General features: G+C 43.0%; 2 protein-coding genes across 6 annotated transcripts in view; one reads left to right on the top strand and one right to left on the bottom strand.

The window, feature by feature from the left end:
- The window catches only part of CYFIP1 (cytoplasmic FMR1 interacting protein 1), an 82,229-nt gene that overhangs the window by 1,841 nt on the left and 54,529 nt on the right, over positions 1-25,859 (bottom strand). For all 5 annotated transcript variants that reach the window (XM_074607987.1, XM_074608000.1, XM_074607991.1 and 2 more), the window contains 6 exons: positions 17,908-18,051; positions 16,200-16,290; positions 6,137-6,267; positions 3,499-3,571; positions 2,218-2,312; positions 813-1,051 (listed from right to left, as the gene is read on the bottom strand). In XM_074607987.1, coding sequence (XP_074464088.1) covers positions 813-1,051; positions 2,218-2,312; positions 3,499-3,571; positions 6,137-6,267; positions 16,200-16,290; positions 17,908-18,051 — 773 coding nt within the window. The remainder of the gene's footprint in view (positions 1-812; positions 1,052-2,217; positions 2,313-3,498; positions 3,572-6,136; positions 6,268-16,199; positions 16,291-17,907; positions 18,052-25,859) is intronic.
- LOC141751398 (uncharacterized) lies at positions 21,359-25,671 on the top strand. Its single transcript, XM_074608107.1, has 3 exons — positions 21,359-21,773; positions 23,344-23,576; positions 23,725-25,671. The coding sequence occupies exons 2-3, from the start codon at positions 23,476-23,478 to the stop codon at positions 24,530-24,532; spliced, it is 909 nt and encodes a 302-aa protein (XP_074464208.1). The 5' UTR covers positions 21,359-21,773; positions 23,344-23,475; the 3' UTR covers positions 24,533-25,671.

Below are 25,859 nucleotides of genomic sequence, written 5' to 3'. Positions count from 1 at the left end.
AACTACGCATACAGCACTCTAGCGTACGTAAGACATTAAGCTAGGAAATACTGCAAGATCTCTAGTAAATTAAGTTCTCTTTTCAGAGATGCAAGTGGATGCTTAACAAAAAAACAGAAGCCCCCTCCGAATTTTACACAGGGCAGAATACCTCCAGAAACATTTAATCCCCATTAGACTCCAGTGGCATTACATGTCATTTCCAAAGGAAACAATAAAGTGGGAATTCAACATCACTCTGCTCCTTTGGGCTGCGGGCAAGCAAGGAAGCAAACATCCTACGTCCGATGCTGTTGCCTCCACCACTGCTCACTGAAAAGCACGTTACAGCTCAACGGTTTTTCAAAATAAGGATATTATCAAAATTAACACAACCAAGAACTAGAGTTTCTGGTTAACTCCTGTTAATCATGTTAACTTCCAAGTGCTCATTTTTGCTCTTAATTCAGAGAAGGATATACTTGTTAGAAATACATCCACCGACGTTCAGCTATTTTATTTAAGTTCAGTGCCCGCAGGGGTCTGACGGCTATTGAAGGAGGCATGCTAGGGCCTGCAAGTCATGAGATCATCCATTATACGCTAGCAATACTTAAAATAGAGGGTTATTTTTGTTAAAGATACAATAATATCTGTGTTCAGGCATGATGAGCCCCTCCCAGCGATCGCAGCCCTTTCCCTTGTTTTCGCTCTAAGCTCTTGCAGACGGGCAAACAAACGTCTCCATTCTAGGGCCCCCCACCCCAGTGACAGGGAGGACAAGCAATGTCCTGTTGCCGGCAGGAGTATGGCAGGCAGCTGGCAGTACGTACTCCACCGTGAACTCGTGCGTTCCCACGGGGATGCAGTAGACGAACTGCATGGCGCTCCAGAGGCGGTGGAATTCCACGCACTCATCCACGTGCATCACCCCGTTGCTGGGCAGGGGCCCGCGCCAGATGGGGTCGTCCAGGAAGGAGCGGATCCTCGTCAGGATAACCTCAAACATGGAGAGGCCGCAGCAGAGGCGTTCTTTGGTCAGCAAGTCCCCTTCCCTTGCGATTGCTATTTGCTAAGGCGGGGAAAAAGAAAGTGCAAAATCCTGGTAAAAGCCACTTGACTATGAGAACTTATCTAAAAAGAAATACAATAACACGTTTTTCAGTTTCACTCGGTTTCTTCTAGGAGAAATATCTCCTGAGTTTAGGTGAGGTCAGAGGCCACTAACCTGGGGTTCAGTTCAGTGGGAAAAAACATTCAGAGAAAATCCTGAAAGCCTTTTCAAGCAGACAGGCCTGAAAGCAAGTAACGCTAACTGCGGCAATTCTAATCCTGGACTAGTCCCAGGAAAGTTTAAAGAATTCTTTGCCTGGACGGGGGCAGAAAGCAAAACCAAAGAGTTCGGCGCTCGGCTGCCAGTACAGGCTTTAGCTCCTGCCTGCGCTCTCCTGCGTATGGCCCTCAGCTGCGGCTCTTAGAGATGGGAAAGCTCCACGAACAGGCTCAGGCAAAACCCAGAGATGGCAATGCCCGTCGGGGCTTGTCCCAGCTTGTGCCATCACAAGGAGAGCCCTCTCCTACAGCACAACAGGCACCTACCGAGCTGCAGCACGTATGACAGTGAAAGCAGCCTGCGGTCTGCTCCAGAGCACCGCAATCTTAGTTTCTACTATTCGCGCCTCGATCACTTGTAAATTGCTACGGTTAGTGGGGAATTAATGTACCCCTCACACTGAGAGAAAAGGAAAATAGTGCTGAAGCTGTAAAGGCAGTTCAAGAACGTTCTCATTGATCACCATGTTTTCAGGGAAGCTCAACTCAGCTCATTTTCCAAGAGTTTCTACTCATCTGGCTGAGAGAGGAGCAGTTTGTTTTAAAATAGATACAGATATACGCATGCACAAGAAAACGGATTGCTTTTGGTTGAATTTGCACTAGGACCTTCTAAGCTGGCCTTTATACCGAGAGGGTATCACATAGCAACATACATACAAATTAGCATTTTCCCTAAAACATGTCCGTTCCACCCCAGTCTCAAATGTTTTAAATTTCTGAGCTTTAACAGCTTTACCAAATCCATGGATCTGAAAAAAAAATACCTTACTGTGTGAAGGAAATAGGAAAATATCTTATTGCTGAATGTGCAGGTTGAAGTTGTGACACAGCTGTCAGCACATGTGAAAGGACAGGCTTCCCAGTGCTCAGGAATTTCTGATACAAATGAGAACAATTAATTACCTGGGGCGTTCCCAGTCTTTCAATGAGAGGAACCAAATGTAGCGGAGCATATTTTGATTCTAGTCTCTTCATTTTAGCATCGAGTCTTTCACCCTCTGAAAGAAAAAAAAATAGAGCACTGATTCATTTAAATGGTAGCTGACTTAATTTTATAAATTGAAATTAAGAAAGAAAATTCTTATTTTTGCACAACCTTTATTCGGTGCAGTAGAAAACTGGGTAAGTTATTTTCATGGGTCTAAACAGCTGGTTAATCTTCAATGTGCTTTTAGAAAAATATATATTTAAAAATGTTGCATTGTATGTGCAAACAGAAAGAAACTAAGGATTTGTAGTAGAATACATTTCATTAACTAAATTGAATATCGAATATAAGGCTCTATTACGCTGCTGCTGCTAACATTCGACTCCCACTTGACCTAAGCCAAACAAATTGTCCTCATCATACATAAAATGCTTGACTCTAGAAGGTGGGGTAAAATGAGGGTGAAATTCTGTGTATAACAAGGCTTTAAAAAGCAGTTGACACCCCCTCGTCACGGGAATGTAGGAAATGTTCTCCATCAAACAGGAAAATACTGTTTACAATGGTCTGGTTAGTTTTACGCAGAGATGCAAGTAGCTCCAGTAAGTCTGGAAATATTCTCAAAGGTTTTTAGCTGATGGATTTCTCCGAGCAGAACAAATCAGCCACTCTGTCAGCAAGAAATGGAAAGGAAACGAAAGGAGGCAGAGGAGCAATACAGAAAGAAGCGAAGCGTGAAAAAAAAAAAAAAGCTGACTTTCTGACGATGAAGGATGAAGAAAGCAGCTACGAGAGGAAGCAATCTTGCAAACATTCACAACTGCATGCCCAGTTCAGTAAAAAGGCACGTGAAAAGTCTACTACGACCAGGGACCACTTGTATTTACTTACTTTGCTGACAGATTTCCTATACCCTGCATGATCAAGCCTACCCCATTTAATTGACAATCATATAAGCTAAACAGCACCTTCGGAAAAGCCTCTCACCACATGCATATAGAGGGATAATACTGCCCTGGGTATCCATCCCACTTCTCCGTCACAGTATTCCTCCTCTTCCTCTTGTAATTTGCACAGAGCCTCACCAAGAAGCACATTATTTTTCAGCCAGGCAAACAGGCCTGAATCTGTTACTTCTGTCCCATAATTAACAGCAGTGTTGTAAAGGATGACTGGGGACGGTCACCAAAACGGCAGCAGCAGGCAAGACAAGTGGAAAGCATTAACCAAGGAAGGTGTTTTCACTTAGCCAATACCTTTGACGTGAACTCTGGGCAGGATATTTTGGAACGGTGCCGCATGCAACAGGTCACACACCTCCTCTAGGGACTGGAACGAGAAGGAAACGAGATGCATTTAGGACCGAAGAATCCCCAAACCACACCAGATCCCCAAAACGGGCTTCCAAAAGCACACCATCGCAGAAACACCAGAGGGCAGCCAAGCCTCCGCCACCGGAGCCGCTCTGAGCTCTCGCTCTCCTCATGGGATCGCCCCCAAAGACGATTTGATTTCACCAGGTTACCTTAGCTTCCCAAATAAACCCCAGCAGCTCTCCTCCCACCCTCAGCTGGCAGTTTGTAAAGGACAGGGTATTTATTAAAAAGACTAATGCAGAATGAATAATTTCAGTGTGAAAGCGGCAGACGGCTCCCGCGCAGACAAACAAGAGGGGTGAGGATGATGATTCACTGCTTGGTTATTTTTACCAACGCTATTCCCACAACCCATTACCGTGGTGGGAGCATCTCCCCGCCAGGCGGGCTGAGACATACAACAGCAACAGTGAACCACTTCCCGAGAAGTATTTTACATCTTTAGGGACAACGGGAGGAGACAGATGTCTCCTGTTTCTTGGCTGCCATACGTGCAGAGAAAATACAGAGATGACCAGAAGCAGACGCATGACTTTGCTATGCCCCTCTCCTCATTTCTAGAGCAGAGGCCCTGCTCATTTGTACTCACCACTAGTACTAGGAGAGATGTGCACAGCCATACCCTCAGCAAGGCCAGGGCACCAGAGCTCACATGCCTTTCCTAGGTCTAATTCCTTGATGGCAACACCATGAAAATGCATGTGGTAGGCAGTCAAGACTAACGAGACCCACCCACTAGCAGAGACACACTACAGACCTACATTTTGCACTGGGGTAAAGTCCAGGTAAGTTGTGATGATGACCACAATAGAAAAATACTGAAACACGTGACAGGACACCGGGGCACCACCGAGGGCAAAAACAAGAGGAGGGGCAGCAAGCAGGGGTGCATTACTAGAAAGTGTCACCCAAGTGGCATCCCAAAGATGGTACCTCTAGTGCTGGTGTCACTTTGGTACACTCCCAAGCAATCCTCCGGAAGCAGTGAAGACCCTTCACCTGTCTGGCCTTTCACCACGTCCCCTGTTAGCCTCTGGGGAGACCTTATAGCAGCCCTCCACTACCTAAAGGGGGCCTATAGGAGAGATGGGGAGGGACTCTTTATCAGGGAGTGTAGAAACAGGACGAGGGGTAACAGTTTTAAACTGAAAGAGGGGAGATTTAGGTAGATATTAGGAAGAAATTCTTTACTGTGAGGGTGGTAAGTCACTGGAACAGGTTGCCCAGAGAAGCTGTGGATGCCCCATCCCTGGAAGTGTTCAAGGCCAGGCTGGATGGGGCTTTGAGCAGCCTGGTCTAGTGGGAGGTGTCCCTGCCCATGGCAGGGGGGTGGAACTGGATGACCTTTAAGGTCCCTTCCAACCCAAACCATTCTATGATTCTATGATTCTAATACAAGGCAATCCAGTTTTTCATTTTGTTTCAGCTATCCCATTACTGGATAACGGGTTCACTGCTTGTCACCCACCCCTCCAATTACTCTCCACCACAAGGGAGAGTTCAAACACCATGAACAGGATGCTGAGGAACAGCATGTCTCCATCACCTTATCTAACATCAACACCTTTAATACACCCTGGAGGAGGATTCTTACGTGAGGATTTATTTTTGTGCAGCAGTAGGCCCCCAGCCAGCTTGCTGAGGAAATGACGTGGCTGGTTCGCAGTCAGCAAAGATCTCTACGTGATGGGCAGCCCAGCCTCAGCGTGGGCAGAGCGACCTGTACTCACAGGCAGGGGATAGACTCCCCACCCAGCTCTTGAAGGCACAACGCAGGTAAAGAAAGGGAAGACTGCACACTTGTTGCTTTTCTGGTCCATAAGCAATGCCCACCTTTCCCTCTGTAAGCACCCGAAAGCATGAAGACAAAGAAATTATACGTGTGGCCATTCTGTTTGAGCAGCAGATAGTAATAATGTGGAAGAAGAGTGGGAAAAGCCCATGCTGTCAGCAGCAGGCAGCTTTGCATGCCGTAAGGTAGAGGCTAAGCATATAGGATGCAGCTGAAAGACCAGACATGTTTCACAGCTCCATTCAAGCTAAGACAGACGAATGTGTGGCAGAGTGAACGCCACTGTCAGCCATCCAAGCAGCAAGAAGGATGTCCAAGAAGTCCACATTAACTTTGCAGTGTCTCAGATGACACCAGGAATGACAAGCAGGAAAGGAAAATAACAGTACCAGATGCACAACTCATTGACATAAAGAGAGTAGCCACTCTGTGACAGACTGCAGGAATAATGTCTTTGATCGTAATTTATGATCAAGGTCATAATATTTGATCCCCAGGTACTGCACACAAGGCAAAGTCAGGCACCCCTGCTATCTCGCAGACACGAGGAGTCTTGCCCCTGCAAGACTGTAAGAGATCAGAGCAGGGAACTGTTTCTATCCATCTGCCCATCAGCAATAGCAAACTCGCAGATTTCAACCTCGTTATCTGTGACGTCAGTAACAAAAATTGGAGAGTACATTTTGAGAGACAGATGGATTTTAAACTAGCACAGCAGGCACCTACCAGACTCTGTTCAATGAGGAGGCAAAACAGGACGGCATTTCCCACTTCCCGCAAATTCTGGAAGCAGACAGTCTTCAGTTCTGCATATTCAACGATGTCCTTCAACTGATGGTGAAAAAACTCCAAGATCCCTGAAATCAAAAGAGAAGCAAAAAAAAATTAAATCTCGGGAGCCAGAACAAAATTTAGCGATGGTCACACAGGCACACTTACTACCTTGGGAAAGCAGACAAAAGATTCCGGTCAGGTGGATAAGTCATACAGATGAGGACTAATTTTTCTTTCTGCCTCAAAAGCACACCAATTTTCTAACCAATTTGCCTATTCAAAGGTTGCACTGAACGTGCACTGTATCAGAGCACAACTAATGAAGGGTGCAGGTTTAGAATTCTCTCTCCACGTATCAGCACACAAGACTTTTTATCTCCAGACATGCAGTCTAGAGGAACCTGAAAGGAGCATACATTAAAAAATCAGAGGTTATGAAGCGTTAAGCCAGTGGTGTGCTGACCTTCTTAACTGGATAAATCATGCACAATGGAGTGCCTAGCTTCTCCCTCCTGGAAAAGGGAGCCAGTGTTGAGAGGTAAGAAAATAATTTCCAGGAGCAGGAAGACAGACTTGGGCTCTCATCTGCTATTAGTCCTGTTCCAGCTGCTGTCCCCCAACCTGCTGCACCACCCAACACATTCAATTTGCAGCTGTTATTTTCCAGGATGACAGAGCCAGCAAGGAGCAGAGTGCTAAAGATATAGGTAACAGGGGTGGTGTCAGACCATGACTCTGACAGTGCCACAGACAGCCAGAGGTGATCTGCAACCTCACATAACAATTAAATACAGAAATCACAAGTCATGCTCTGCTGGCAAGGGTACATCAGATCCTGCTGACAAGCACAGTCAGAAGACTGTTTCCGTTAAAGTTTTGCCAAAAACTGTTAAAAAAACCCGCTAAAATGATGATTTTTCAAACCACGTAATTTACATAAACATATGTCTTCCACCAAACCTCTCCCAAACAACAGTGATGTGTAACATGCTGGTGGGTTTCCAGCTCCTTCCTCCCCTAGCCCCAAAAAGGTTGCGCAGTCCCTTGGTTAGAGACAAGCCCAGGAAACCCCAGGCCCGGCAGTTTCTGCAGGGACCCGAGCTGGTCAGCACTGCAGAGGTTAAAGCAACGTGAAGGACAAGCGAGGAAGGATAGAGAAATGCAGCAGGTCAGACAGCTCTCTGGCTTTTTTACAAGGTAATTTTTATCAGCATTTTTTTCCCTCCGTCTGCACAAGCCTGGCTCTTTTAAAAAGCCACCAAAACCCTCGACTGATGACAGAAGAAAATACATCCTGAAAAGCTTTCAAATTGCATGCTGGCTATAGCAGTTAATTTCCATTACAATGAATTAAGTCAGACAGTTAAATCTCCACCCAATCACATCTAAAGCAATTAAGAGGAGACAAGGAAAGGGAGCACAGATCCCCCCCCCACCTTCTCATGTGTTCCTTGGGCACAGCTGACCAACACTTCCCATGCAGGAGATTAGACTTCGCTATTTACCCAGCAAGGCAATGGCTGAGAGCGGAGTGTGGAAACATAAAATAGAGCCTGGAGCATATCTATGCCAAGGAAATCCCTCAAATTCAGCTGAATAACTTGAAAACATACCAGCGAAGGAAAGGCGGTACAGCTAACCCACACAATTCTACAGAAACCCTCACGTCATTAAAATTAGTAACACAAACCATCAATAAAGTGCATGGTGAGGGGATGCAGGGCTGGCTCTGTTACATCTCAAAGAACTGTTTGTCAATAGAAAATTTGCAGTAAATGAGTAGTGTTCCCACACACGTTCAGTGGAGATAAATTTCAGACCTAACTTGAGTAGTTCAGTGACTCAATAGAAAGGCAGAACTGAAAAACTAATGGAGATAGGTCAGATGTAATGAGTGCTTGCTGAGCTTGATTTATTCAAAGAAAAAAGCATTTAAATCTAACTAAAAAGCAAAGAAGTCATGCCAGAGCATCACCAACTCCCCCCTTCCCATAACACGGGGACAACACAATGAAAAAGCTGTGCAAAAGACTGTCCGTGTCCATTCAGTGCTGTGGTATAAAGGCCAGCTGCAGTTCCCAGGTGGTCGAGCAGCAGCGAGCACTTGTGTTTGCTGTTTAAACACGCCTGCCCACCATGGCAATGAGATGCTGCAGCGCTGAATACTGGGATTCCTGTTTTAAAGATGAGATTGAAAAGGTACGTTGGTATGGCAGAAAATTTTTCACATAGAATTTTTGATGCTAGATGCAGAGTGAGGGAAGTGAAGCAAGCTTTACCACAAGTCCACAGTGTGTTTTCATTACGCGCCCTAGTATTTCCTTTGTTTTTCTCTGTCGATGGAAGGGCTTCTACACCTAGCAAGAAAGATCTTCTGAGGATCAGCTGCTAGAAGCCAAGACAAATATTTTTCTCATACCAAGACTGGATGCCTTTCTAGAAGCAAAAGTCCATGGCGTTATCCTGGACTTAGGTCTGTGCCATAGAGGAAATCAAACTAGAATATCTACCAGTGCTGTTGGTCTTAGCATCCATGGCATGTACAGAGATTGATGGTGAACTGCCAAAAGGGCTGGAAGACACCCTGAAACCCAGTGGGTAACCGTAGACTTCCCATAGTTACCATGGTGAGAAAGCACTATCTGAGCAAGTAAGATACTGGCTACAAGAACAGACACGGGGATGTTTTTCCCTTTATCTTGTGTGGCGAGTCAGGAGCAATTTGGTGAGAAACAGAATCATAGAATCATTTAGGTTGGAAAAGACCCTTGGGATCATCGAGTCCAACCATCAACTCCACTCTACAAAGTTCTCCCTTACACCACATCTAAACGAGTCTTAACACATCCAGGGATGGTGACTCCACCACCTCCCTGGGCAGCCTATTCCAGTGTCTGACCACTCTTTCTGTGAAGAATTTTTTCCTAATATCCAGCCTAAACCTATCCTGCTGCAGCTTGAACCCATTCCCTCCTGTTCTATCGCTAATTACCTGTGAGAAGAGACCAGCACCAACCTCTCTACAATGTCAAGTAATTGTAGAGAGCGATGAAGTCTCCCCTCAGCCTTCTCTTCCTCAAACTAAACAGTCCCAGCTCCTTCAATCGCTCCTCATAAGATTTATTCTCCAGGCCCTTCACCAGCTTCATTGCCCTCCTCTGCACTCGCTCCAGCACCTCGATATCTCTCTCATATTGAGGTGCCCAGAACTGGACACAATACTCAAGGTGTGGCCTCACCAGTGCTGAGTACAGGGGGACAATCACCTCCCTCCTTCTGCTGGTCACATTATTTCTAATACAAGCCAGGATGGCATTGGCCCTCTTGGCCACCTGGGCACACTGCTGGCTCATGTTCAGCCACTTGGCAATCAGAACCCCCAGGTCCTTTTCTGCCAGGCAGCTCTCCAGCCACACTGCCCCAAGCCTGTAGCAATGCATGGGGTTGTTGTGGCCCAAGTGCAGGACCCGGCACTTGCCCTTGTTGAAGCACATTCCATTAGCATTGGCCCATCGGTCCAATCTATCCAAGTCTCTCTGTAGAGCCTCCCTATCCTCATGCAGATCAACACCCCTGCTTAGCTTCATGTCATCTGCAAACTTGCTGGTGATACACTCTATGTCCTTATCAAGGTCATCAATAAAGATGTTAAACAGAAATGGTCCCAACACCGAGCCCTGAGGGACACCACTTGTGACCGGCCGCCAGCTGGATTTAACTCCATTGACCACCACTCTTTGGGACTGCCCATCCAGCCAGTGCTTGATCCAGCAGATTGTATGCTCATCCAGGCCATGAGCTGCCAGTTTTTCCATGAGAATTCTATGGGGGACAGTGTCAAATGCTTTTTGAAAGTCTAGGTAGACAATGTCCACAGCCTTTCCCTCATCCAATAATCGGGTCATCTTGTCATAGAAGGAGATCAGGTTCGTCAGGCAGGACCTGCCTTTCATAAACCCATGCTGACTAGGCCTGATCCCCTGCTTGTCCATTATATGACTTGTAATGGCACTCAAGATGATCTGCTCCATGACCTTCCCTGGTACCAAGGTCAGACTGACAGGCCTATAGTTTCCTGGATCCTCCTTTCTGCCTTTTTTGTAGATGGGTGCTACATTTGTTACCCTCCAGTCCATTGGGACCTCCCCAGTTAGCCATAACTTCAGGTAGATAATGGAAAGTGGCTTGGCGAGCACGTCTGCCAACTCTTTCAGCACTCTTGGATGTAACCCATCCGGTCCCATAGCCTTGTGCGCAGCCAAGCAGTGTAGCAGGTCACTGATCACTTCCTCTTTAATTGTGATGACCTCATTCAGCTTCCCCTCCCTGTCTCTCCTAGCTCATGAGCCTGGGTGCCCAGGGAACAGCTAGTTCCACTGCTGAAGACTGAGGCAAAGTAGGCATTAAGCACCTCAGCCTTTTCCTCATCCTTTGTGACTATGTTTCCCTCTGCATCCAATAAGGGAGGGAGATTTTCCCTAATCCTCCTTTTGTTGTTAATGAATTTATAGAAACATTTTTTGTTATCCTTAACAGCTGTAGCTAGGTTGAGCTCTAGCTGCGCTTTGGCTCTCCTAATTTTCTCCCTGTATAAAAGCTGAGCAGAGCAGCAAGGACGACGATTCTGCTGTCACAACATGGAAACAACTATTGGTCATGATGGAGGTGGAAGGGTGGGGGCATGTCACACTCACTCAGTCCCCCACCCAGACCGTGGATTTTGTGAAGAGTTTCAGAAAAGAGACTGATGTCCAGAAAAACAAGGAGAAAGTTTTACCAGTGTTATAAGGGCAGCTCTGCAGTGAAATTCTGAGAATAACTCAAGTCGCCTACAGCAAATATAAAGGAGCAGGATGGCACAGAAGAGAAACCAGGAGCAGCAGAGAGGACTGTGACTGGCAACAAGGAACGCTATTACCTAAACCCATACAGAAGGTGCGACTGAAACCAAAGCAAGTCAGTAAGCGCACCCAAAAGCGGCAGGATAGAAGTCAAAGAGGCTTGATGTTCATACCATAAATACTACATGTTGTCTTTTATAGTCACTCCAGGTGACGGAGTTCCTATCAAAGTCCTTAATAATGATCCTTCTTTCTTCACCAAAAGCCCCAGTCTCCATATACAGACATATAAACACACACACCCACACATATACATTCATGAACAAATTGTGTCATTATTTTGAAAATCTGACACCCGGTATTTTGCATGCAGTTGTTCCAAATGCTGCTATCAACGGTGCACTGCGTCCTCTTAGATGAAGGGCCTGATTTACTGGCAAAACAGACAAAATTGTCAGAGCTACATAGGCTATTTTTGACGGAACAGAACTGACACTGAAAGCATGATCTGTTCCTCAGTGGAGTCCTGTGGCAGAAATACCTCACCATGTTTTCATCAATGTTTGAGCAAAGGCATTCCCAATTACACCTCCTTATACTGTACAGTACACAGAACTGTATTTTTATGAAAGACTACATGTGCATACTGAAGCCCTGGAAAAAGAACAAGTGTCTTAGGAAAGTTAATTTCACTTAACTGCATGCAACCTTCCTCTTTCCCCTGATTTTATTTGTTGGTGCAATTTGTAAATTACTGAATTAGTTATATATACATAGCATTTTGCAAGGCAAATGAGTCAAGGCTTTTTGGTCCTTCTCTCCAAGAAACCAAATTTAATTAAACCCCTCTATTACTGCAGATGGGATGACATTAGGTGTCATAATAATTGATCTTATAATCCTCGTTTCTGATTTACACAGATCTCAACAGAAGTAAAGGCTATTGATATAAAATAGATCCAGTAAAGTATAGAAGATTACTTAGTAAAGGATTAGGTTCCATCTCTGCTTCCAAAATTCTATCTCAACAGACTTAAACAGCAGATGCCAAGTTTCAGCTGTGCAGTCTGTACACTAATTAATTTAGGAAGTCAGAACAAATCAACACATGCAATGCAAAGCTGGTTGGATTTCTTCACTTTGGTTACCTTTCGTTTTCTATAAAACAATCTCAGTTCACACCTACAGACTCAAATCAAACATGTTCCGGAGCTTGTAACAATTCTGGCACGTAAAATATTAGGACAAAAATTGGGTATTAATTCTAGAACTGAATTGCTGACTAACAACAGACTAAGTCTTGAATATAATTCTTGGTCTATTTGTGCTATGGGTTATTTTCTGCAGAGTACTCACTTGACTATTGTCAAGTAAAATCTGCTGATCTGCAACAGCAAAACTATTCCCAAGAAACTGGGTGCTATAATGACCTTTAGTTTATGTTCACTTTCACACAGACCTTCAAATGCTAGCTACAAATATGTTTTTGGCTCACAAGAGACGTCATTAACTCTGCATATCAGCATCACGTCATTTCTTTTAACAGAAATATTTGTAAGGGTTAAGCATATATGTGTATCTGGGAATTATGATCAAAGAGCCAGTGCACTTTATTTATATTGCTAGAAATAAATATTCTACTGTTCTGCATATCTAATCAGTCTTTACTGTCCTTTCACAGTCATATAGGTGATTTGGGTTGCTCCCAAATTCTTTCAAATAGTCTGTGATTCCCTCCCAAATCTTTCTCCAATGGACAGGTTCCAGAAAAACCTATGAATAAATACCCTTCATATTCTTCCCTACAAAGACTCAAGCCACCGCACTCCCACCAAGAAATTAACTTATTATCCTACTCATCCAAGTTTGATCAAAAACCTGGGATAACGGGAAGCATTACTAGCCCTTCTGCTGTGCCCCAAGCGATGCTTCCCCAGCAGCCTCTAGCCACTCCTGGCCTCCACCACGCTCCCCAGCCCAGGCTACCTCCAGTTCCTATTAGATCCTGACCCGAAATACTCCAGAAAAAGGAGAGGTGAAAGACTGTTTGTTGTCAAGTTGCTGTGCTGAAGCAGCTCAGAAGGTATTGCCAGCAGCACAGTCATCCCAGGGAGAGACAAGAACACAGCAGCCAGCAGCAGGGGACACTGGGAGGCTCCCCCAAACTGCCATAGGAACACATGGGATTTCACGAGATCACCACCTGGTGTAATGAATGCTTTCCCCTGCACCAGCTTTGGGTGATTTGTTTCCTTGATTTTTTTATTATTTTTTTTTTTTAAGAAGAAACAGGGAAATGTTATACTTAGGAAAAAAAAATACACAATTAGGTTACATTCTCACCAATTTTATATCTTGCTAAGCTCATCGCCTTTTTAAAAAAACCGTTCTTTCGGGGAAGGGTGATATACCAGTGACAAAAATCTAAGCCTCATCTCACAGCAGAGCTGACAAATTACTTTCCTCATCGTGTCCAATGACACTTCAGAGTGACAGGACATGAAATACTCATTTTTCAAAGGCAGGAATGCTGTATTCAAATAGTAGAAAAATGGCAGAAAAAAATGTTACCTCCAAGATGAAATTTCAACTTTAAACTCTTATAGGCCAATATTCCTTTAAGAGCTTTAGTGACTTTAAAAGGTCCCTTTAAAAATCCTTATGCTTAATGTATTTTTAGACAAATATTTTTATGACTACAAGATGAGCAAGTTCCCCACTACTTTAGACTGTTCCTATGGAAACAAACCCATTGGTGAACAGGACTCCCTAACAACTCTGATGACACTGTCTGTACCCTGTTCCTCTTAGCAGGAATAAATCACCGCTTAGAAATCCACAAGTCTAGAGGGCTGATTAGGTAGGGCTCAAGTAATTGCAATCCGCAGAGTGCAAAGAAAGCTCTCCAAATGAAAAGTCTGAAGTGCATGAAATAGCTAGAGGCTTACTTACTGAGCACACTTAAATCACTTTGCACACGGAGAATGGACTCAGGAAATTAATTCTGAATTGATAAATGCATGTTATATCAAGACAGATGGGCGTCTACATTTTTAATTTGTAGATCAGAATCACAGTTTTGGTCTCTATGCGAAGGTAGTCCCAATTATAAATAAATGATTAAATGATTTGTTATGAAAGAATAGGAGCAGCATACAGACATGCTCCGTAACACTCAAGCTTACTACTACAACTACTAACTTCTGCAGAAAGCCTTCAGAGGCAGAGGAGGGAACAGACAACAGTTGGTGAGTATTAGCTTGCTTTTTCTGTGGGGAAGCAAGTAAACAAGGTGTGACAAAGACTGCTACAGAGGAGAATTTAGCACAGAAAGGAGAGGACAGGGATTCAAATCAAACACCAATCAATCAAATCAAACTGCCTGCCCTTCTACAATCTGGCAGTTCCTCTCAAGATGCCAGATGAGGGGTACAATCTACAGCACGTCCCCATCAGAGAACATTTTCCTTCTTCAGTCAGAGCTCCTCCAAGGGCAGACAGCTCCATGACGGAAAGGCATCAGAGAGTGCAACGTGATTCTTTAGTGATGTGAGAGGGGGATGGAGGTGCCCTGAGCTTCCACACGCGTTTTCTGTCTAGTGTCTTTGAAAGGGACAAGGGTTATAAAGGCTGTCTCTGCCATTTCTTTGAAGAGACTCTCTGGGAAGTTATTAAGTGTCCACTGCTAGAAATAGTTCAGAACAGGAAAAATACACCTGTCAAGACAAAACCTGTTAGGAACAGGGGCAGTGAAGGAGCACAGAATCAGGCTGGATTTTGAGATCCAGTCCAAATCTAGTTGCGATGATCTTCCATCGTAACACCAAGAGTTACCCTGATCTCTTGGTACAGTAGGCATCTAAACATACGGGATTTCTTTTGAAAGAGTAAATATGAGGTCAAAGCAGTTTGTGATCTCTACAGAACAGGAAAGTGATGAAGAATTTTAAAGTGTTTTAATCAATCCTGTGAAGGCTACCGTTGCACAAGTAAAGTTTTGCCTTTCCTATAGGACAGATTGCCTTTTAACCTCAAGAGAAAGTTTCTGCCTAAGTCCCTGGGCATCCCCTGCCAAATACTTACTCCTTACAGGTGAGTGTTTCTGGCAAGAGACTATGAGCTTCCTAATGTCACCTGCAGCATCGCAGACCCTGGTGATGCATGATCTATATTTGAGAATACCTACTGCTTGTGCGGTCAGACCTTAATGAGTGGCTAAAAACCTCAGATAGATTATTTTTATACTGCTAACTACCATGATTCATCCATTTCTACGCTCTGGAGAGAAAAACAGGAAGGAAACACTTAGTAAGTCCTCGATTTCGTTTAACATTGGTAATGAGCGTCAAGCAAGCTGTGGGAAGCAGAAAAAAACCAACCTCATTCCAGTTGGAGTGGCATTTAATAAACCTAAGCGACTCTGGAAAAATAAAGATATACTCAGGAGGTGGGTGGCACATGGAAGGATTAGTTTGTGTTAATTAGAAATTGCGGAGGAGGAATATTTTGAAGGGGGGGGAGGAAAGCAGTTTCAGAATTTCAGTGAACAATGTGATAAACACTAATTAGCCAACTATTTCTCCATAGTGGCAAGCAGCTTTCAAAGTCATTTCTTCTTCTGCAACTGTCACACCTCCTGTTAAGTGGCTACGATGCACCCCACACAAGCCTCAAACTATTCTGGCAGGACCAGTTCGCCTCTCAGCAGTAGCAATCCTTTTATCTTATATTTGATAAGGGCAAAGGAAGAGGGAATAGACGCTTTTCCAGAGAATCAGGGTTATCTAAATTAGACATTTAAACAGAACAAGTGTGAGAGGCTAACTTGCAGAGGGAAAAGCTCAACATGTTTATGAGAAAGACTAAAAATAGAAACTATTGTGAACATCCCAGCTCAAGATTAGTTCTGTCATAAGGCTGTCATACATATGTCCTATACAGACTGTCATCCTTTGATTTGCCCTAAGCATAGAAGTCTTAAAACTTTATTAAGTACTTTCAGAAAGCCCAGCATTCAATGATTCTTGTTATGGAAAAAAAACCAAAAAAGACTAAGTGCTGATTACTGGGAGAGAGAAGAGAAGGAGGGCAAGAGAAAGGTACCCATAATCCAGAAGACAGTGATTAGTATCATCTTATTAGGACTACTATGGTAACACCAAACATGAACTAACCTGGAGAACCATACTCATGTCTTGGTAACCTACAGATCTTAGGCATCACTTCCATTAGGGTCTTGACGTACTGAAGAATCGTCCCTTGTAACTAAGAGAAAACAGACGTGTGTAAACATGTCAGTCTTATTTGAACTAAGAAGCTTCACAACAAATTGCATTCAAACTACACATGAATTGAACAAGCTCTAAAAATCTTGTATTAAATTCTGTCAGCCATCATCTTCAAAAAGGCATTTTTTTCAAATGAGTACAGTTGCACTTTCCTTCATATGGCATCAGCCACCTTTTGCTACAGGAAGAGTGGCACAACAGCTACGGCCAGGAAGGTAAAAAAGAGGAAATCACGCTCCTCTCTTGCAGACTGTCTCTTTTGTCTAACCAACTTATAGACTTTTGGTAAAAAAAGTTGCATTTGAATGCTTTCAAAAGCAACAACAAAAAAATCCTTAGCATTAGGTATGTCTGTAACAGCTCAAACTGGCTACTCCAGACATACCAGTTAAGACACATTCGCAGCCTACAGTCCACACCAGTTAAGACAGTCCACACCAGCCTACAGTCTGCCTTCCTCCCACTAGAGACCTAACTCATACCTGTCTCCCTACATCTGGAGCATCTGCATCAGGCATCAGCAGGATACCTCCCCACAGGCCCTTAAAAAACACCTTAATAAAGGCATTTTAACCTTAATAATCCCCTTAATAAATGCCCAAGTGTTCAATGCAATCTTTAATGAATCAAGACAATTTACCACTTAAATACATAATATTTTAAAAATCCCCCCAAAAAACAACAAACCAACACTTGACTCCAAAGCATGAAAAATATCTGTGTTTTCCTCTTTCCCTGAAGACTAGACCACAGCATACCTTCAAGAGGACTCCAGCCTTTTTAGAACATCAAAAACGTACTTAGAACACTGTGAAAATTACTGTAAACAAACTGCTAAATGTGTCAAGTGCCTGAAGTGAGATTATGAATACTACAGCTATCCCCTGGTACAGTTGGATTATTTTGTCAGCATGCTCCTTACAGGCAACAGGGACCAGGAGGAAAAGACCATTTCTTTGGCTTAAACTTAACTGCAATGCATTATGCCCATACACATATACAATATACCAACAGGCAGCTCCTCAGCCTCCTCCTAGTTACAGAAAAGGTCCTTCCCAATATGAGATACCCGGCCTGTATGGATAACTTCTTCAACGTCTGGTCTGAGCACTCTTCTCAATAGGCTTGATGCTATCCGTTGCTAGATTAAGCACGAGATTAAGCCTTCCTTGTTATTAAGGCATCATCTGTCACTGATGTTATTAATGAAAGCCCTGAAGTTAGGCAAGGCAGAAAGCACACTCCAGCTGTTCTCAAAAAATACTGAGAGAGTGAATTTACGGTACAATCTTTAAGTGGAAATCAACTAATCTGAAATGTTCATACTTTCCAGAGTTTGCCCAGGACCTAACAGCATAGGTCTACACAAATTAAATTCATGCAGAATCCAAGGTTTTCAAAACACTGCTCAGGCTACCAAGGCACATCTTCTATTGCTTTCATGGGACATCGGGTACTCTCAAACACAGCTTATATTGAAATTCAATTGAAGTAACATTTTAATTAGTTTTATCTGAAATCTTATTTTCACTTTGTTCTTCTTGAGACATCTCCTATCAGAAGAATAGCAGAAAATGAAAGACAATTGGCATACCAGGCTCTTGACAACTTTCAGCAGCTCCTCCATCACGACAGCAATACCCTGATACCCAAGAAGTCTACAGATGACTTTAAAGTGAGGGGGACCAACAAAATTCCTGTAGTTGCTGTAGATGCTGGAATACGCCAGATTCAACGCCTAAAACAAGATAACAGATAGGATTAATGAGAATTTCAGCTGACTGTACCTTTATAATAATCTCATTTAAACAGCATTTTAAAGCATATTAAAAGTAAAAGAATAAATTTGTATCTCTCTCTCTCTCTCTCCAGCAAGTTAAAATACAAAGCTTTCCCTTTCTAAGGCAGAACCAAAAACTCTGTATTAGCAAGAAAAACTTGTAAACACTTTTTTTTCCACCAGGCATCTTCCACTTACCATTTCTAAAGCCATGAATATTTCCTCCTTCGTACTTTACTCAGTACTATTTACTCAGGTAAAAAAGGACAAGAACAGTCAATGCCAATGTTCAGATCCCTGAATTTAAATCTCAGCTTCTATTCCTATATCGTCCATTTTATGTACAAAACATCTTGAAAGAAGTTACTTCAATTTTCAGTTCATAATAGGTGTTTTAAGACTCTGAGGACTCAACTACAAAAAGCCAGTCTTCTGCAGTTACTGCTCTCTGCAACTAATTAATAATGATCTCTCTTTTCCAAACCCCTTTGCTTTGATCTTGTGTACAGCTAATATAAGTCTGGGATGTAACCTCATGAAAATTATTGCAGAGTTGCATAAATAGGATCAGGTGCTTTGCCATATTAATGACTATTTCTTCTGAACACAACTGCAAGACAGATGCTGTGTAGGGATTTAGGAACTGTTTGCTGAAGCCACAGATCAAAGAAGAGTTAACTAACTTAACATCCTCCATTTCTGCATGTTCTCCTAATATCCTGAAATTTAATTTTAAAGGGGAATCTTGTCAACCTTCCTTGCAGAAGGTTCTGTTCTCTTTCCTTTTCTTTTCTGTAGTTTTCATTCTCTCTAATTCATGCATGAAAGACATACTGTTGAAATGCATACGCATGAACTACTGTTAGACTTTCAACTCCACACAAATCAGCTGTAACAGAAAATTTCCCTTCACCAGTATCCAGGAAGAACATTGACCTTCCCTCCAGTGCAGGCCCTGCCCCAATTATCCATGGAAGTCAATACCAAATACTGTGATACATGGCATTGCACAAAGAAGACTACTAGGAATTCAAGTCACACACAGAATCACAGAATGGTTCAGGAACTCTATCAAGCTCTTGGAGGATTTTAGGCTCATAAAAGGAAAGGATTTATAAATCACCTTTAGAAGAGATCAGGACAGAAGATACACATCCACTTTCCAACACGATTTGAACTGTGGTCTTAGAAACTTAAAAACTGGATTCTAGACTGATGATATATAGCAAATGCAAATTTGGCAACAGGTTAACACTTCCTGGTCACCTTTTGTGGATGCCTTAGATGTAGTTCACAAACCCTCATGAGTCAAAAATTGTTGCACTATGAAAGAAGCACACGAAAGCACAGGCTCAGAAGAGACCATCTAGGTCATAACAAGAGAGAAATAGAGATCCAAACCCAATTTTCTGAATCAGGCAACTTCTTACCTAAGTGAGAAACTTTGCATATGTTATTAAATCACATACACATAGAAAATTACATAATTTTATTACGCTTCAACAACCACACATAGTTATAACTGGCAATTTATTTCTGCAATGTGAAAATTCAAGAAATTGCCAGTACTGAAATTTACTTGAAGGTTTAGTTATATTTCTTACGTGCCCGAACTGCGTGAAGAAACTATACAGCAGGACAGCCTGACCTGCAGAAGGTGGGTTTTTCAGGAGGGGACGTTTTTCTTATCTTGAAGGTCCTGGTGAACAAGAAGCTGTCCACGAGCCACTAGCCTGTCCTCGTGGCAAAGACGGCCAACAGCCATCAGGACTGCATCAGGCAGAGCATGGCCAGCAGGCTGAGGGAGGTGATCTGTCCCCTCTACTCAGCACTGGTGAGACACACCTGGAGTACTGGGGTCCAGTGATGGGCTCTCCAGTACAAGAGAGACATGGAGAGACGTATGGGAGAGAGTCCAGCAGTGGGCCTCAAAGATGATTAAGGGACTGGAGCATCTTTCCTACAAGGAAAGGCTGAGAGAGCTGGGACTGTTCAGCCTCGAGAAGAGAAGGCTCAGGGGGATCACACCCATGTGCGTAAATAACTGATAGCGGGAGTAAAGATGATGGAGCCAACTCCGCTCAGCAGCACCCAGTGACAGGACCAGGGGCAATGGGCACAAACAGGAAATCCCATTTAAACATCAGAAAAAATTTCACTACCGTGAGGGTGGTCAAACAGAGAGGCTGTGGAATCTCTGTCCTTGGAGACTTTTGAGACCTGACCAGACATGACCCTGAGCAACCTGCTGCAGGTCACCCTGCTCTGGAGCATCCCCTGGCCTCAGCCATCCGTCGGTCTGGGAAGCTCTGTTTTAAGGACCGCGGGCTTGTGTTGATTTTGTGGAGGAGTGATGTTTTCAAGTTCTCGGGTATCTTTTCTGTGAACACAAACTAACATAGACACTTGGCTAATGATTAGACTCCTAATATGCAACACAATCCTGCTATTAGGTCAGAACTGGCTAAAAGGCTAAACTCCAAACACACTCCACTGGCTAGGGAGCTTGAAGCTGCACCCCTCTAAGACAACGTGTGAGTAGCTCTACCCTTACAGAAATGGGGTCTGGGGCATCAACAGGGGAAAGAACCGGTAAAACCTTATGAAAACACCTGCAGACAAATGTCCCAATACATGAAGCATACATACAGTTGTCCATAAAAGGTGAGATTTCACCTTTCACTTTTAGTGTTTTCAATCAAGTAAGTCTCAACAATAAATGCATCCAAACTATCTATTTCAGCAATAGCACAAGGAGAATCTTACTTCAGTAGGTTAAAACATTTTACTGCCGTGAGGTTAAGGGGAGGGAACTCCTCTTCACAAAGCAGAAATTTGTCATGGAAAAGCAAGCCCTAAAAACATGATTTCAGTATTAAAAACCTCACCAGTACATAACAATAAAAAGCCAGCCAATCTAAAAATATATCCTTCTTTAATGTTATCCTCGTGGGGAAGTACCTAAAATGTTCCACCTGTAAATGCTGGATTAGCAGAGCTTTACAAACGGTGACAAGGGATTTAGAAAACACCATCACACACCACTGCTTCCCCCCATGATGCACAAAAGCATAAAAATCCTTCAGGAAGAAGCCACTAACAAAGTGGGGGGGGGGGGGGGGGGAGGAAAAAAAGGAAAGAGAGAGGGAGCTCTTTTTTTTTTTTTTTTTTTTACGTTATGTTTGCTCCCTCCCCTACTTAAATAAAAAAAAAAAGAGAGAGAGAGTTGCTAGTTGCTGATGTCATCAAAGTGCTAACATTAATCACTCACAGCATCACTGGTGGAGGCACAAGAGCATATAACAGGGATGTTCAGGGAGTACAGTGTCCAAGGGGAGGCAAGCAAGAGAGGGGGAGAGAAGACGTTATTTTTTCTCCTGTATGTTCTTTGAAGAGCAAGGCAACAGCACCTTGAGACGAGATGTGCTCTTGCACGAATTTAAGTGGAAGAGACAAAGAAACCATGCCACCATCAGCGTCAGAGAAAAAAACTGAAAGCACCAAGCAATAAGAACTCAGCCCAGGGAATCTGAGGGAAGGAAAAAGCAAACTGACAAGGACAGAACAGGTAGCAAATAACTCATGTTAAAAAGGACGCAGAAAATTTAGGGTTTATGTCATTTTCGCAGCAGCATCACCATATGAAAATTCTGTTCTGAAATTTCCGTCAGGAAGTGACGGTAAGTACTGACTTTATAATCTGTAAAACATCGAATGGGTTTTCCAAACATTTACATGTCAGTAATTATGTGTTTTCTAATAACTGATGTTTTGTAACAATAGAAAGGTACTATTGTTATTTAATTAAAATCTAAACATTCTACTTATAAAGTGCTACAAGGATGAAACTATTGTTTCTAGACTGTGTTAGGAAGTGCTCCATAAAAAATAAATTATAATTTTAAAACAATTGGGATCTACCAGCTAAAGAGAAGACAACTGAGGAAGCAAAAGCTCTGATTTTACTAATGTGCCCAATTTAGTATCTGTAGAAGTTGGGTAAATGCCAAAATGTGTCTGTCTAATAAGTTTATTTGATAGCAAACTCACTTCCTTTATACTGCTGCTGTATCAAAAAGGCTGCACTTAACACACAATTAGAACGGCAGATCAGTCATATCTAAGGTTTTACATTGTAATGAAAATGAACATAGATCTTTTTCTTCCCACTTCCCAGTTAAGTATAATCCAAAAGCCTCCACCAACAATTTTGATACATAAGTCACAGAATTCTTACTATTAGTGTAATGTAACTACCAAAATTGCACTAAAAATAATATATATTTTGCCAGCTTCCTATCTAGTATAAAATACAATAAAAGTATTACACAATAATTTAAGAATATGTTATGTGCAAATCTTTTAAGCTTTCTTCATCAGGAGAGTTTTCAATAGTCAATTGTTATTTAGCCAGAAGACTTAACATCTGAAACTTGATCATAAAAAAATTTAATTCATTTTTATAATGAAGTCATAAACAATGAAACACAGTGTTACTGTCACGGGCATTTATGTTCATTTAAAAAGTAAGAAACTTTCACAGTGGAAAAAGCTTTCACGAGTGCCACTAGAAACTGACTACTAAACTAAAAGAGAATCAGATTAAATTGCTGAGGTAGGTTCTTTTGAAAAAGTTACCCTCATAACAGTAAAAGCAAAAACCCCTGCCAAATGAACAAAAACATACACTGTCTGTTATTAAGGTTTGTTTTGTTATAAAATAACAATTTTAATTAAAAGTTTACCAAGACAGAAGCCAACTTTTTGTCCTGAAAGGAAGATATGCTTTAATTGAAGCGTTTAGAAAATCACAGAAAATAGATGTGGTAACATAAACTTAGAATCTCAAAATATTGGTAGGCAAGTATTTTGTGTGACAGGTAAAGAGTTAATTAGTTGGATGGTCAATCTGTCAGTCTTTAGTTTAATGCCAAAGCAGACAGCAGTTCAATTCTGTTTAGATTTCAATGATATTTTTTCATGACAGTTTGACTCATAACATAAAGTTATGTTAAACATTAAGGTTTTTTTCCTATTAGAAATGTTTGTTCTATTGAAAAGAATACTCCAGCATTGCTCCAAAGGAGTGAGGCATTTATTAACGCATCTGTTTAAGCTTCTGATCGTTTGTTTTTCGCTGCGGGAGGGGTATATATTTCAGAAGTACAAAGCATATTGACCTCTCCTCTTTAGACTCTTGAAGAAGCTTTGTTTCCTTAATGTTACCTAACCACAAATTCCTTATTCTAGGGACTGTCCCAAATGTGCAGGCAGCTTGTATACCAAAGTTGACATAGAGTCAAATTTTGAATGGGATGCTGAGGGCCAGCATCCCCTTGCTACCTGCTGCAAGCACACAGTCACCTGAAAAAAAACCCATGAATGGAAATGGTTCCCCAATTGCAAATTCTGCAAATACACTGCCTCATGGAGACAACATACAACCGATCACCTGGACAGGCAGCAGCTCCAGTTGAGTTCCTGTAAGCATAGCTCTAGTCTTTCACTTGGGAAAAAAGTACACAGTTTAAAATATTCCAAATTTCATGAACTACCCCAGCTCTCCCTTTGACACAGCAGTACCAACAATAAGAGCGTAGTTTCCTAATAAAGTCCTTTCCTAAATTACAGAGCATTACGATTAAAATCCACACAACATCTCCAGTGCTGCAGCTTCTCAGGTACCTCCCTGGGAAACGAACACCTCCCCTTTCCACAGCGAGATCAGCATCAAGAGAGGAAAAACAACTACTTAAGCAACATCCCAATGGGAATAACCGTCCAAAACATCACTGGAAGCACGGCAATGGTAATTTGGCCAAAAATGGCCAGTTGTGCCGACACCTTTTATAGCGTCATGTACCACCCTAACTGGAACAGCATGCTATCCAGTTACTCAAGAAAGAGCTTTCAGAAGGAAGAGAGGGTGCCCACCACTCGCTCCTCCTTTGTTGTTGAAAACCTGACTCCGCTGACAACGTACATCGTGTGCGTGACCTGTCAGTCCGCCAACCCCTCCAGTGACCAGTGCAGAGTTTTCAACACACTGGAACGAGACCCGGCATCTGCAAGCAACACCAAGAAAGAGCTCGCGCTGGGCATCTGGCTCACCAGCAGCGTCCTGCTCCTCATCATCGCAGCAATCCTCCTCTACGGCTGCCTGCACATCCTGTGCCGCCGGAGATGCGAGCGTTTGCGAGGGCAAAACGGAACCCCCAAACAAGACCACGGGAAGGCGTGGACCAAAAACACAGCGCAGGACTCAGAGGAGCTCGGCCGGCAGAGCCAACTGATGCAGGACACTGAGGAAAAGCATCCAGGTGGCATCCAGCTGGCCACAATCATAGAGAATCCCTCAGCATGCAAGGAGCCCGTCATGCCGACTTCCAAAAGCCGTGAACGCATGTCAACGACAAGACAGTGCTCTGCCATAAATTAGAGAGGAGATTTTTACTACATATGACATCCCAACTGCTTCAACCATGTTGCATGCACTGTCAGCGCTCACAACGGGGAGCTCTGACTGGTCACTGCAACATTCCCAGCTGTACCTCCGGTGTCACGTCCCTCTCCAACAGCCCGCACGCAGCCAGAGGTACTCAGAGGCAAAGGTTCAGATTCCCAAGAAGTGAGAACTTTGACCACTCTATTATTTAAAAATGAAGCATGTAGCAAATAATCCGGTTACATTTTGAGGGGAATTTTTTGTTACTTTTCTTTAGCCTAAAACAGCAAACAAATATAAAAACGCATCAAAAATGACCAAGGGACTTTTTTTTTTTTTACTAGCATAAATTGAAACTGAGCAGAAGTTTTCAGATGGCACCCCAGAGTGCTAACCTACAGGCAACTGGAACGTACACTCCAAGTGCAGTGGTTTGCCAGTGTGAGTTTCACCCCCACAATCCCGACTGCTTCTCGAACTACACACTACAAGCTACTACACTCAGACTACACGCTTCACCGACCATGGTACTCTCCAAAGCTCCCATCTGAATGAGTCTCAGCGTGTAAGCTAAACTCACCAGGATATTACTGGTACCCTTTCGCCCATCTTTGAAATTTCCCCTTGGTCTAAAAACATATGCAAGATAGCAACTCTCTAAAGACACTTATAATGAAACTAAGGAAATATCCTGAGTTATCGTATTTTGCACTCTTCCATACCCACCACAAGCCACCTTCTGCTCCACGGGCAAGTGACTCCCTGTAGAGGAAACAGGAGTTCAGAGAAGTAACTCCTGGCCCTTTGTTCTCCCTTTCCCTTTCAGTTTTAATGATAAAACTCATTCACCAGCTGCAAATTTCTATCCAACCACAGAGTACGTTTTGTGTAATGAAGGGGGCAAGGAACTAAAAACATGCCAAAACACATTTTACTTTTGTAACAACCAAACCTGCCGATCATCTCACTCTGCCTTGAGCTTCATGGCAAAGTGCCAAGAAAGGCCCTTGGAACAGAAATTTGTTCACCCTCACAATACAATGTGTCTCACCTGGCTTCCATGTATAAGTCACCCTGTTTTAAATCTCTTAAGTGCATTTCTGTTCCATAAAAACGTAATAAATGTTAGTATTGCTGTATAGTATGGTATGTCTGAAAAACTAAGATACACTGTGACAGCAGGCATTTTAAACTGCTATCAATAGGAATGTATGCGTAAAGTCAGCCCCGTCTGACACAGCTTGGTTTTATCAGTAAAGGCTGGAGAACTGCTGGCTGGGCAGCTGCCATCCCTTCCCACCGCACCTGGGAAGCCGAGGGA

The sequence above is a fragment of the Larus michahellis genome, chromosome 1 (genome assembly GCF_964199755.1).
Source record: "Larus michahellis chromosome 1, bLarMic1.1, whole genome shotgun sequence".
In the NCBI taxonomy this organism is placed as follows: Eukaryota; Metazoa; Chordata; class Aves; order Charadriiformes; family Laridae; genus Larus; species Larus michahellis.
This window is presented reverse-complemented; position numbering and strand designations above follow the sequence as displayed.